Genomic DNA, 13,151 nt, shown 5'->3' on the forward strand with positions numbered 1-13,151 from the left:
GCTAGGAGCCACGACTCAATGGCCACACAGTCAGGTTGAGGGCCGCAGAATTCAGATGGAAAAATGGCCCTTGAGACAGCAAGTCTGGACGGTCTGGGAGTGCCCACGGTTGACCCACCGTGAGGTGCCACAGAGCCGGGTACCACGACCTCCTCGGCCAGTCTGGAGCGACGAGGATGGCGCGGCGGCAGTCGGACCTGATCTTGCGTAACACTCTGGGCAGCAGTGCCAGAGGAGGAAATACATAAGGCAGTCGAAACTGCGACCAATCCTGAACTAATGCGTCCGCCGCCAGAGCTCTGTGATCTTGAGACCGTGCCATGAATGCCGGGACTTTGTTGTTGTGCCGAGACGCCATGAGATCGACGTCCGGCGTTCCCCAGCGGCAACAGATCTCTTGAAACACGTCCGGGTGAAGAGACCATTCCCCTGCGTCCATGCCCTGGCGACTGAGAAAGTCTGCTTCCCAGTTTTCTACGCCCGGGATGTGAACTGCGGAGATGGTGGAGGCTGTGGCTTCCGCCCACAACAGAATCCGCCGAACTTCTTGGAAGGCTGGACGACTGCGTGTGCCGCCCTGGTGGTTGATGTATGCGACCGCCGTGGCGTTGTCCGACTGTATTCGGATCTGCCTGCCCTCCAGCCACCGCTGGAACGCCTTTAGTGCTAGATACACTGCCCTTATCTCCAGAACATTGATCTGAAGGGAGGACTCTGTCGGAGTCCAGGTTCCCTGAGCCCTGTGGTGGAGGAAGACCGCTCCCCACCCTGACAGACTCGCGTCCGTCGTGACCACAGCCCAGGATGGGGGCAGGAAGGATTTTCCCTTCGACAAAGAAGTGGGAAGAAGCCACCACTGAAGAGAGGTTTTGGCTGCCAGTGAAAGAGAGACGTTCCTGTCTAGGGACGTCGACCTCCTGTCCCATTTGCGGAGAATGTCCCATTGAAGTGGACGCAGATGAAACTGTGCAAAGGGAACTGCCTCCATTGCTGCCACCATCTTCCCTAGGAAGTGCATGAGGCGCCTCAAGGGGTGTGACTGGGCCCGAAGGAGAGATTGCACCCCTGTCTGCAGTGAACGCTGTTTGTCCAGCGGAAGCTTCACTATCGCTGAGAGAGTATGAAACTCCATCCCGAGGTAAGTCAGTGATTGGGTCGGTGTCAATTTTGACTTTGGGAAATTGATGATCCACCCGAACCTCTGGAGAGTCTCCAGAGCAATGGTCAGGCTGTGTTGACATGCCACCCGGGAGGGTGTCTTGACTAGAAGATCGTCTAAGTAAGGGATCACCGAGTGGCCCTGAGAGTGTAGGACCGCCACCACTGCTGCCATGACCTTGGTGAAGACCCGTGGGGCTGTCGCCAGGCCGAAAGGCAGTGCCACGAACTGAAGGTGTTCGTCCCCGATGGCGAAACGCAGGAAGCGTTGATGCTCTGGTGCAATCGGCACATGGAGATAAGCATCCCTGATGTCGATTGATGCTAGGAAGTCTCCTTGGGACATCGAGGCGATGACAGAGCGGAGAGATTCCGTCCGGAACCGTCTGGTTCTCACGTGTCTGTTGAGCAGTTTGAGGTCCAGAACGGGACGGAATGATCCGTCCTTTTTTGGCACCACGAACAAGTTGGAGTAAAAACCGCGACCACGTTCTTGAAGGGGAACGGGGATCACAACTCCTTCTGCCTTCAGAGTGTTCACCGCCTGAAAAAGAGCATCGGCTCGCTCGGGGGGCGGAGATGTTCTGAAGAAACGAGTCGGAGGACGAGAACTGAGCTCTATCCTGTAACCGTGAGACAGAATGTCTCTCACCCATCGGTCTTGGACATGTGGCCACCAGGCGTCGCAAAAGCGGGAGAGCCTGCCACCGACCGAGGATGCGGTTTGGGGAGGCCGAAAGTCATGAGGAGGCCGCCTTGGAGGCGGTTCCTCCTGCGGTCTTCGTAGGACGTGACTTAGACCGCCATGCAGAAGAGTTCCTCTGGCCCTTCTCTGACCTGTTGGACGTGGAGGAATGGGACCTGGCTGAGGGCCGAAAGGACCGAAACCTCGGTTGTATTTTTCGTTGCTGAGGTCTGTTTGGTTTGGACTGGGGTAAGGACGAGTCCTTTCCCTTGGATTGTTTAATAATTTCGTCCAATTGCTCGCCAAACAAACGGTCGCCAGAAAATGGCAAACCGGTTAAGAACTTCTGCGGACTGCCACCGAATTGGCGGATGCTACCGCTGTACGGCTCGCAGAGTCCAGGACGGCGTTCATGGCGTAGGACGAAAAGGCCGACGCCTGAGAAGTCAAAGACACAACTTGCGGAGCAGAGGTACGTGTGACCGCATTAATCTCAGACAGACAAGCTGAGATAGCTTGGAGTGCCCACACGGCTGCAAAGGCCGGAGCAAAAGACGCGCCTATGGCTTCATAGATGGATTTAAGGAGCTCTATTTGCCTGTCAGTGGCATCCTTGAGCGATGAACCATCTGCCACTGATACTACGGATCTAGCCGCCAGTCTAGAGACTGGAGGATCCACCTTGGGACACTGAGCCCAACCCTTAACTACGTCAGGGGGGAAGGGGTAACGTGTGTCATTAAGGTGCTTAGTAAAGCGCTTGTCCGGAAATGCTCTGTGCTTCTGGACAGCATCTCTGAAGTTAGAGTGATCGAAAAACGCACTCCGTGTACGTTTGGGAAACCTAAACTGGTGCTTCTCCTGCTGCGAAGTCGACTCCTCTATAGGTGGAGTTGGGGGAGAAAGATCTAGCACCTGGTTGATGGACGCTATAAGGTCATTTACTATGGCGTCCCCTTCAGGTGTATCTAGATTGAGAGCAACGTCAGGATCAGAGCCCTGAGCTGCGACCTCCGCTTCATCCTCCAGAGAGTCCTCATGCTGAGACCCCGAACAGCGTGATGAAGTCGGGGAAGGTTCCCAGCGAGCCCGCTTAGCCGGTCTGGGACTGCGGTCCGTGTCGGAGTCCTCACCGTGGGACCTAGGTGTCACCCCAGGAGCACTTTGCTGCGCCGACCGAGAGGGGCCTGGGGGCGATGAACTCACAGTGCCCTGGGCCTGTGTTACCGATCTGGACTGCAAGGCTTCTAGTATCTTAGCAGACCATTTGTCCATAGACTGAGCCATGGACTGTGAAAGCGACTCAGAGAGTTTCTCAGCCAAAACTGCAAACTCTGTCCCTGCCACCTGGACAGTGGAAGCCGGCGGTTCTACCTGAGCCGAGGGTCCCACCAGTGCCCGAGGCTCCGGCTGAGTGAGTGCCACAGGGGCCGAGCATTGCACACAGTGAGGGTAGGTGGAACCTGCAGGTAACATAGCCGCACAAGAGGTACAGGTTGCAAAATAAGCCTGTGCCTTGGCACCCTTGCTCTTTGCGGACGACATGCTGTTGTCTCCTCTTAGAGTGATCAGTGAGGGTATATAGCCAAAAGCAAAATAATGCGGCCGAACAGAGAAAATGTATACTATATATATATATATATATATATATATATATATATATATATACACTTCGGCACCTAGGGGGGCCAGCACCTGGTAACCGGTGTGGCTTACCGACCGCCCAAAGCGGTTGTGTGTCCACCAGATTCCCCGCCTGGGCCTCCCAGAGCTGCAGAGCTCGTTCTGAAATCCTCCACCGGCAGAAGTGATTGTAACAATGGCTGCCAGAGTTCTCAGGGGAGGAGGGAGCCGTGGGCGGTGACTAATAAAGTGCGGGAATCTGGTGCCCCACAGTGTTCAGTGAGGGGGGAGGAGAACACGTAAGTATGCTCCAGCCCTCACTGCCGACGTCCAGTCGACCTGTCCCGCCCTTACCCCTGACTGGCAGGCCCGGGGGCGGGAGTTATGGTACTAGGCCGCAGAAGCCGGGGACTAAATTTAATAACGCGGCCGACGAACAGGCGCGGTCGGCGCGGTAGTCCCGGTCGTCAGAGAAAAAACAGCAGCCGCTGCAGCGTCTGTAACACAGGCGCTCCATGCGCCGTCCCCAAGGGGACACAGAGTACCTTTTAGATGCAGGGCCTGTCCCTGATGATACCCAGTCTCCTGTCCGTCAGATTCCCCCAGGGGCTGCGGAGGGAGCCCGGTCCTAGTGAAAGGTGACCGGTTAGGATCCCACTTCTCCCAGAGCCTCTAAGGGATGGGGAAGGAAAACGGCATGTGGCTCCAGCCTTTGTACCCGCAATGGGTACCTCAACCTTGACAGCACCGCCGACTTAGTGGGGTGAGAAGGGAGCATGCCGGGGGCCCCGTGGGGGCCCTCTTTTCTTCCATCCGATACAATCAGCAGCTGCTGCTGACTAAAATGTGGAGCTTGCGTGAATGTGTGCCTCCTTCAACACAAAGCATAAAACTGATGGGCCCGTGATGCACGGGAGGGTGTATAGGCAGAGGGGAGGGGTTACACTTTTTAAAGTGTAATACTTTGTGTGGCCTCCGGAGGCAGAAGCTATACACCCAATTGTCTGGGTCTTCCAATGGAGCGACAAAGAAATGTAGCTTTCTTTGTTTTATTTATCATCTCTGCTTCAGAGATATTGACTTCTAAAATTTAGGGCGCCTTATAGGCTAATTTCCCATTTAACAAGGTGGCATTAACAGACATTCTTCTCTTGGGGGGTGTTAATGTTAACTTTTTTCCTGTATGATGATGCCCTTTCATAAGGCATCAGTGTCACAGAAGAAGGGCAGCAACATACCAGGGAAAATAGCAGAAAATGCCCCCAAAGAAGGTCAGAACAGGCTTTTTCACTGTGATTTGTGATTCACTGTGATGACCTTATCCAACAGCTTACTGTCATTACAAGCGCTGGGAGTACATCTGCAATGTAATATCTTACATACAACACTGTGGAAATCTCAGTAAATTATACAAAATAAACATTTTGTATAATCATCTTCATCACTTTTCTCCACTGCAGCTTTCCTCTCCCAGCACATTCAAAATGTAATGACATGACAGTGCTGGGGGAGGAGAGCTGCAGTAGAGATCAGTGTCAGTGATGAAGATGATCCCGATAGCAGCGTTTGTCACACACAATCTCTGAATCTATCCCAGGCTGGGAATGAAGAGATCTAAAGGCCGCTTTACACGTTGTGATATCGTTACCGATATCACTAGCGTGCATACCTGCCCCCATCGGGTGTGTGACACGGGCAAATCGCTGCCCGTGGCGCACAACATCACCCGGACCCGTCACACTACTTACCTGCCTAGCGACGTTGCTGTGACCAGAAAACCGCCTCCTTTCTAAGGGGGTGGTTCGTTCGGCGTCACAGCGACGTCACTAGGCGGCCGCCCAATAGAAGCGGAGGGGTGGAGATGAGCGGGACGTAACATCCCTCCCACCTCCTTCCTTCCTCATTGCCGGCGGCCGCAGGTAATGTGAGGTTCCTCGTTCTTGCGGTGTCACGCATAGCGATGTGTGCTGCCGCAGGAACGACGAACATTGTGCTTGCAGCAGCAACGATAATTGGGAATGGACCCCATGTCACCGATTAGAGATTTTTAACGTTTTTGCGACGATTAAAAATCGCTCATAGGTGTCACACGCAACGACATCGATAACGCGGCCGGATGTGCGTCACAAATTCCATGACCCCAACGACATCGCTTTAGCAATGTCATAGCGTGTAAAGCGGCCTTTAGTGTGATAAGGTTTGAAACAAGTTTCCCCATATTACAGTGGAAAAGCCTGTTCTGACTGTCTCTGGGGGTGTTTTCTTCTTTTTTTTTTTCTGGTATTTTGGTGCCTTTTTTTCTCTTCTGTGATGCTGCTTTCTTATGATTGGGCAACATCATTCAAGGCAAAAAAGTAATGGCCCCAGAGAAGAATGTCTGCTAATACTATCTCTGTATGCAACACAGCCCTTTAAGGCTTTGTGCGCACTAGAAAGTGCCTTTTTCTTAAGAAAAAAACGGGCCCTCTGAAAGAATCCTGCACCCGCGTTTTTGCTGCAGTTTTGCAGCGGTTTGCCACGTATTTTCCGCAAGTTGGTCCCCGCGGATTTTTACCATCATCTATGGCAAAAAACGCAGGTACCTGCGGAAAAGAAGTGACATGCTCATTAATTCCGCAGCAGAAAGTCCGTGGGTAAATCCACGGGTATAAAAAAAACGCAGTGTGCGCACACCATTTTTTAAAAACATAGGATTTGCTGGGGAATGACTGCAGCAATGTTAAACACATTTTCTGCAGCAAAGCCGCGGCAAATCTGCTGCAAAATCCACGGTAAATCCACAGCGTGCGCATAGGGCCTTAGGGTCTTCTACTTGGGTAGTTTCAGTGTACATAGGATGAAATGTTTAGGAGCAAAAATAAAAGCAGAAACCTGATTAGCTGCTGTGAACATGTACTCCGCTTTTCTCCGATGGTTCTTTGGATGCATTACCTTCAGTGTGTTGTTAATAGAGGACTTTCATACAGAAGGACTAATGTCACATGGAAGGTCAGTCCACATCTCCAATGATATGCGATTTATGACTTACTAAGCTATCTGGAAGGGAGGGGAATTTCTTCATATGTTATCTGAACATAAGGCGGCTTCATAGGCAGATACCAGTATTCAAAATTATAATATAGATAAAATGTTTTATCTAAAACAACCTTCCTATAAATATCCAGAATGCTCAGGAAAAGTTCTTTAAATGACTGATGGGGTCTGTAAGGGTAGTAAAATTTCTGAATATCAGAAGCCAATGACTTATTTCCTTGTGGGCCAAAGATTGAGCTTTCGTTCCCTAGATAGACAGGTTCTCCGCTGAATAAGAATAAGCGGGTGTAGTTTGTCTGTATACTTCTCTTAAATGTGGCACCAAGCTGTACAAGCCTTTCATAAGTGCGGAGCACAAACTTGCTGCAGTCGTATGAATCAAACCACACAGATGAATTGGATCTCGGCGATTCCTGCACAGTCCAGGTCTCATAATAAATGCCAGTGTTGTTATCCTCCCGGATCCATTTTGCCAGCTGATTAAAGATGGAACCTAAAAGGAAACAGATTAATTCAAACTTTTTTAACTTTTATGTGACCTAGAGAATATAAAGCAGAAAAAAAAATTAAAAATGTAAAACTATATTGACATTGTTTCTTGTATAGGGGTGGTTTGACGGCTATAAGGCAAATCATAGTAAATTGTTGAATGAAAATCACTCACTTTCACCAGACATTCAGATTTCTCTGATTATAGACACGTCTTTACAATATGAAATATGTAAGGCTGGTTTCACATACGCAAACCACATATGACTGGATCCTGCTTATTTATTGTTGAACGCATGTAAACGCAACTGTTATTCTACAGTATCGAGAGAGAGATCGAGATCGAGAGATCGAGATCGAGAGAGAGAGATCGAGAGAGAGAGATCGAGAGAGATCGAGAGAGAGAGAGATCGAGAGAGATCAAGAGAGAGAGAGATCGAGAGAGAGAGATCGAGAGACAGAGATCGAGAGAGAGAGATCGAGAAAGAGAGATCGAGAGAGATCAAGAGAGAGAGATCGAGAGAGAGAGATCGAGAGAGAGAGATCGAGAGAGAGATCGAGAGAGAGAGATTGATTATGCCAGGCTGCTTTCTAGGCATGCTCAGTAGAGCAAACTGGATCCTTTCTATCAGCATACCACCGTTCACATGCGTTTGCGTGTGGTACAGTCAGGATTCAGTGACATGCAATATTTGGACGCAGCTCAAAAACGCTACAAGTAGTGTTTTTGAAACAAGGTGAAAAACCGCAAACCAACGGATCCAGTATATGTCGCATACAAACACATCTTAGTGCGACTCCGTTACAAAAGCATTGCAATGACAACGCATTTGTCAAGGATCCGATCACATGCGTTTGACGTTTTTTTTTACGGCCGTCAAAAAACCGCTGATGTGAAAGCAGCCTAAAGATGTTTCTGATTAGTCCCTAATCACCAAACTACCTGGAACCTTGTTTTTCTAGTTACCTGATATTGTTGCTACCGGAGCTAAAGTCCCATTACTTTTCCAGTGCTGATCATCTATTCCATCAAAGAAACACGCTGCTCCCTGATTGCACCAGAATGGTTCTGATATGCCAGGCCGGAGGTGCGGAAATGTACAGTTACCCAGCTGGAAGAGTTCATACCATTCTGCTGTGTAATTCCTGCCAGTTAGTGTGCTCCGGAAACCGATGGCGTCATGCATTATTTTCTGAGCAAAAGACATCAGAGAAAGAGGTTAGTTCATACAGAAAATTTGCTTTCCCCTGCAGACTCTAGCTCTAATTTACAATTGTCTCTGAGCAAGTGGGTGGATTACAGCTGCTCTCATGTCTCTCATGCACAGCACGAGGAGACATTAGGAACTCCACCTCACTTTAAAAAACTGACCGCAAACGGACAGCACTAGGACCAATGTTATTCAATGGGGTGGTACAGATGAGCGATTTTATTCACTAACCAAATCTGCATGTGAAAATTTTTTTGCAACATGCGCTAGTGTGTCAGATAAGACTCGCCCATTCAAGTCTATAGGTGTGCAAAAAAATCGTATGTCATATGGAACCACAGTTTAACCCCTTAACGTCCGCAGGCGGTAAAATTACGTCCTATCGGTCATAGTGTTAATCTCCTGCTGCCAGCAGCAGAGGAAGATCGGCGCACATCTCAGCTGATTTATACAGCTGACATGTGTGCCTGCTAGGTACGAGCGGAATCGTTATTTGCCCGTGCCATTTAACAACTTAAATGGCGCTGTCAATAAGTGACAGTTCCATTATAATCATGATAGCGGTAAACGTTTACTTACCGCCCGACACCAAAAGTCACGTGACGTGTTCACATGATTTCTGGTGGTTGTCATAGTAGCACAGTGTCATGTGATGACTTCTGTAGCTCACATGACTCACTGTTTCACCCGGCCGAGAGCTGGGTGAGACAGGAAATGAGCATATCTGGTGTTCATAGCTCTGTAGCTGCGATCAGCAGATATGGAAGAGCGATCAGACAGCTGTTCATTATAGACCCCTAGGTGACCTAGTAAAATATAAAAAAAAAAAAGTAGGAAAAGGAGTTTTAAAAAATTAAAAAGTTCAAATCACCCACCTTTTGCTCCATTGAAAATTAAAGGGTTAAAAAATTAAAAAATATACACACATTTGGTATCACTGCGTTCAGAAATGCCCGATCTATCAAAATATAAAATCAATTCATCTGATCGGTAAACGGCGTAGCGGCAAAAAAATTCCAAACGCCAAAATTATGTTTTTTTGGTCGCTACAAGTTTTGTGCTAAATGCAATAACAGGCAATCAAAACGTAGCGTCTGTGCAAAAGTGGTACTGTTAAAAACATCAGCCTGAGACGCAAAAAAATAAGCCATCACTGGGCCATAGATCCCAAAAATTGAGAACGCTACGGGTCCCGGAATATGGTGTAAAACGTGCGTCACTTTTTTCGGTCAAAGTTCAGATTTTTATTTAAGCCCTTAGATAAAAGTAAACCTGTTTATGTTTGGGGTCTACGAACTTGCACTGACCTGAGGCATCACATGAACACATCAGTTTTACCATATAGTCAACACAGTGAATAAGATATCTCAAAAACAATAGTGCTATCGCACTTTTTTTTTGGCAATTTTTCCGCATTTGGAATTTTTTTGCCATTTTCCAGTACACTATATGGTAAAACTCTTGTTTAATTTCAAAGTACAGCTCGTTCCACAAACAATGAGCCCTCACATGACCATATTGACTGAAAAATAAAATAGTTACACCTCTTTGGAAAAAGAATGGCGAAAAAAACCTGGAAAGCGCAAAATCGGCTGGTCGTGAAGGGGTTAACATACATTTTTTATTTATACATTGCAATTCTTTAATATATGAAACTGTAAATGAAGGGAATTTTGTTACTTACCGTAAATTCCTTTTCTTCTAGCTCCTATTGGGAGACCCAGACGATTGGGTGTATAGCACTGCCTCCGGAGGCCACACAAAGCATTACACTAAAAAGTGTAAGGCCCCTCCCCTTCTGGCTATACACCCCCAGTGGGATCACTGGCTCACCAGTTTTAGTGCAAAAGCAAGAAGGAGGAAAGCCAAGAACTGGTTTAAACAAATTCACTCCGAAGTAACGTCGGAGAACTGAAAACCGTTCAACATGAACAACATGTGTACCCGAAAAACAACCAAAAATCCCGAAGGACAACAGGGCGGGTGCTGGGTCTCCCAATAGGAGCTAGAAGAAAAGGAATTTACGCTAAGTAACAAAATTCCCTTCTTCTTCGGCGCTCCATTGGGAGACCCAGACGATTGGGACGTCCAAAAGCTGTCCCTGGGTGGGTAAAGAAATACCTCATGTTAGAGCTGCAAAGACAGCCCTCCCCTACGGGGAGGCAACTGCCGCCTGCAGGACTCTTCTACCTAGGCTGGCGTCCGCCGAAGCATAGGTATGCACCTGATAATGTTTGGTGAAAGTGTGCAGACTCGACCAGGTAGCTGCCTGGCACACCTGTTGAGCCGTAGCCTGGTGTCGTAATGCCCAGGACGCACCCACGGCTCTGGCAGAATGGGCCTTCAGCCCTGATGGAACCGGAAGCCCAGCAGAACGGTAGGCTTCAAGAATTGGTTCTTTGATCCATCGAGCCAGGGTGGCTTTTGAAGCCTGCGACCCTTTGCGCTTACCAGCGACAAGGACAAAGAGCGCATCCGAGCGGCGCAGGGGCGCCGTGCGGGAAATGTAGATTCTGAGTGCTCTCACCAGATCCAACAAATGTAGATCCTTTTCATACCGATGAACTGCATGCGGATAAAAGGAAGGCAAGGAGATATCCTGATTAAGGTGAAAAGAGGATACTACCTTAGGGAGAAACTCCTGAATGGGGCGCAGCACTACCTTGTCCTGGTGGAACACCAGGAAGGGAGCTTTGGATGACAGCGCTGCTAGTTCAGACACTCTCCGAAGAGACGTGACCGCTACCAGAAATGCCACTTTCTGTGAGAGTCGAGAAAGTGACACATCCCTCAGGGGCTCGAAAGGCGGCTTCTGGAGAGCAACAAGGACCTTGTTTAGATCCCACGGATCTAACGGCCTCCTGTACGGAGGTACGATATGACACACCCCCTGCAGGAACGTGCGCACCTTAGACAGTCGCGCTAGACGCTTCTGAAAAAACACGGATAGTGCCGAGACTTGCCCTTTAAGGGAGCCGAGCGACAAGCCCTTTTCCAACCCAGATTGCAGGAAGGAAAGAAAGACAGGTAACGTGAATGGCCAGGGGGATACTCCTTGTGCAGAGCACCAGGATAAGAATATCTTCCACGTTCTGTGGTAGATCTTAGCAGACGTGGGCTTCCTAGCCTGTCTCATGGTGGCAACGACCCCTTGGGATAATCCTGAAGACGCTAGGATCCAGGACTCAATGGCCACACAGTCAGGTTCAGGGCCGCAGAATTCCGATGGAAAAACGGCCCTTGGGACAGTAAGTCTGGTCGGTCTGGTAGTGCCCACGGTTGGCCGACCGTGAGATGCCACAGATCCGGGTACCACGACCTCCTCGGCCAGTCTGGGGCGACGAGTATGACGCGGCCGCAATCGGATCTGATCTTGCGTAACACTCTGGGCAAGAGTGCCAGAGGTGGAAACACATAAGGGAGCCGGAACTGCGACCAATCTTGCACTAAGGCGTCTGCCGCTAGAGCTCTTTGATCGCGAGACCGCGCTATGAAGGTCGGGACCTTGTTGTTGTGCCGAGACGCCATTAAGTCGACGTCCGGCACCCCCCAGCGGCGGCAGATTTCCTGAAACACGTCCGGGTGAAGGGACCATTCCCCTGCGTCCATGCCCTGGCGACTGAGGAAGTCTGCTTCCCAGTTTTCTACGCCCGGGATGTGAACTGCGGATATGGTGGATGCTCTTTCCTCCACCCACATCAGAATCCGCCTGACTTCCTGGAAGGCTTGCCGACTGCGTGTCCCTCCTTGGTGGTTGATGTATGCCACCGCTGTGGAGTTGTCCGACTGAATCCGGATCTGCTTTCCTTCCAGCCACTGCTGGAAGGCTAATAGGGCAAGATACACTGCCCTGATTTCCAGAACATTGATCTGAAGGGTGGACTCCTGCTGAGTCCACGTCCCTTGAGCCCTGTGGTGGAGAAAAACTGCTCCCCACCCTGACAGACTCGCGTCTGTCGTGACCACTGCCCAGGATGGGGGCAGGAATGATCTTCCCTGTGATAATGAGGTGGGAAGAAGCCACCATTGCAGAGAGTCCTTGGTCATCTGAGAAAGGGAGACTGTCCTGTCTAGGGAAGTTGTCTTCCCGTCCCATTGGCGGAGAATGTCCCATTGAAGTGGGCGCAGATGAAACTGCGCGAACGGGACTGCCTCCATTGCTGCCACCATCTTCCCTAGGAAGTGCATGAGGCGCCTTAAGGGGTGCGACTGACCCTGAAGGAGAGACTGCACCCCTGTCTGTAGTGACCGCTGCTTGTCCAGCGGAAGCTTCACTATCGCTGAGAGAGTATGAAACTCCATGCCAAGATACGTTAGTGATTGAGTCGGTGCCAGGTTTGACTTTGAAAAGTTGATGATCCACCCGAAAGTCTGGAGAGTCTCCAGCGCAACATTCAGGCTGTGTTGGCATGCCTCTTGAGAGGGTGCTTTGACAAGTAGATCGTCTAAGTAAGGAATCACCGAATGTCCCTGAGAATGCAAGACTGCTACCACTGCCGCCATGACCTTGGTGAAAACCCGTGGGGCTGTCGCCAGACCAAATGGCAGAGCTACGAACTGGAGATGGTCGTCTCCTATCACGAAACGTAAAAAACGTTGGTGCTCTGTAGCAATCGGCACGTGGAGATAAGCATCTTTGATGTCTATTGATGCAAGGAAATCTCCTTGAGACATTGAGGCAATGACGGAGCGGAGGGATTCCATCCGGAACCGCCTGGCGTTCACATGCTTGTTGAGCAGCTTTAGGTCCAGAACAGGACGGAACGAGCCGTCCTTTTTTGGAACCACGAAGAGATTGGAGTAAAAACCTTGTCCTTGTTCCTGCAGAGGAACAGGGATCACCACTCCTTCTGCTCTTAGTGAGCACACCGCCTGCAGAAGGGCATTTGCTCGGTCGGGATGTGGGGAGGTTCTGAAGAACCGAGGCGGAGGATGAGAACTGAATTCTATCC

The 13,151-nt window shown here is 49.8% G+C and overlaps 1 protein-coding gene across 1 annotated transcript in view; it reads right to left on the reverse strand.

Annotated features, from left to right (window-relative positions):
• Window positions 1-4,482: 4,482 nt before the first annotated feature.
• CLN5 (CLN5 lysosomal BMP synthase) overlaps window positions 4,483-13,151 on the reverse strand; it is a 29,922-nt gene continuing 21,253 nt past the window's right edge. Inside the window, exons 3-4 of the mRNA XM_075334368.1 lie at window positions 7,956-8,181; window positions 4,483-6,992 (exon numbers count right to left, since the gene is read on the reverse strand). Coding sequence (XP_075190483.1) covers window positions 6,499-6,992; window positions 7,956-8,181 — 720 coding nt within the window. The 3' untranslated portion in view covers window positions 4,483-6,498. The remainder of the gene's footprint in view (window positions 6,993-7,955; window positions 8,182-13,151) is intronic.

This window comes from Anomaloglossus baeobatrachus, chromosome 2, assembly GCF_048569485.1.
Source record: "Anomaloglossus baeobatrachus isolate aAnoBae1 chromosome 2, aAnoBae1.hap1, whole genome shotgun sequence".
Taxonomy (NCBI): domain Eukaryota; kingdom Metazoa; phylum Chordata; class Amphibia; order Anura; family Aromobatidae; genus Anomaloglossus; species Anomaloglossus baeobatrachus.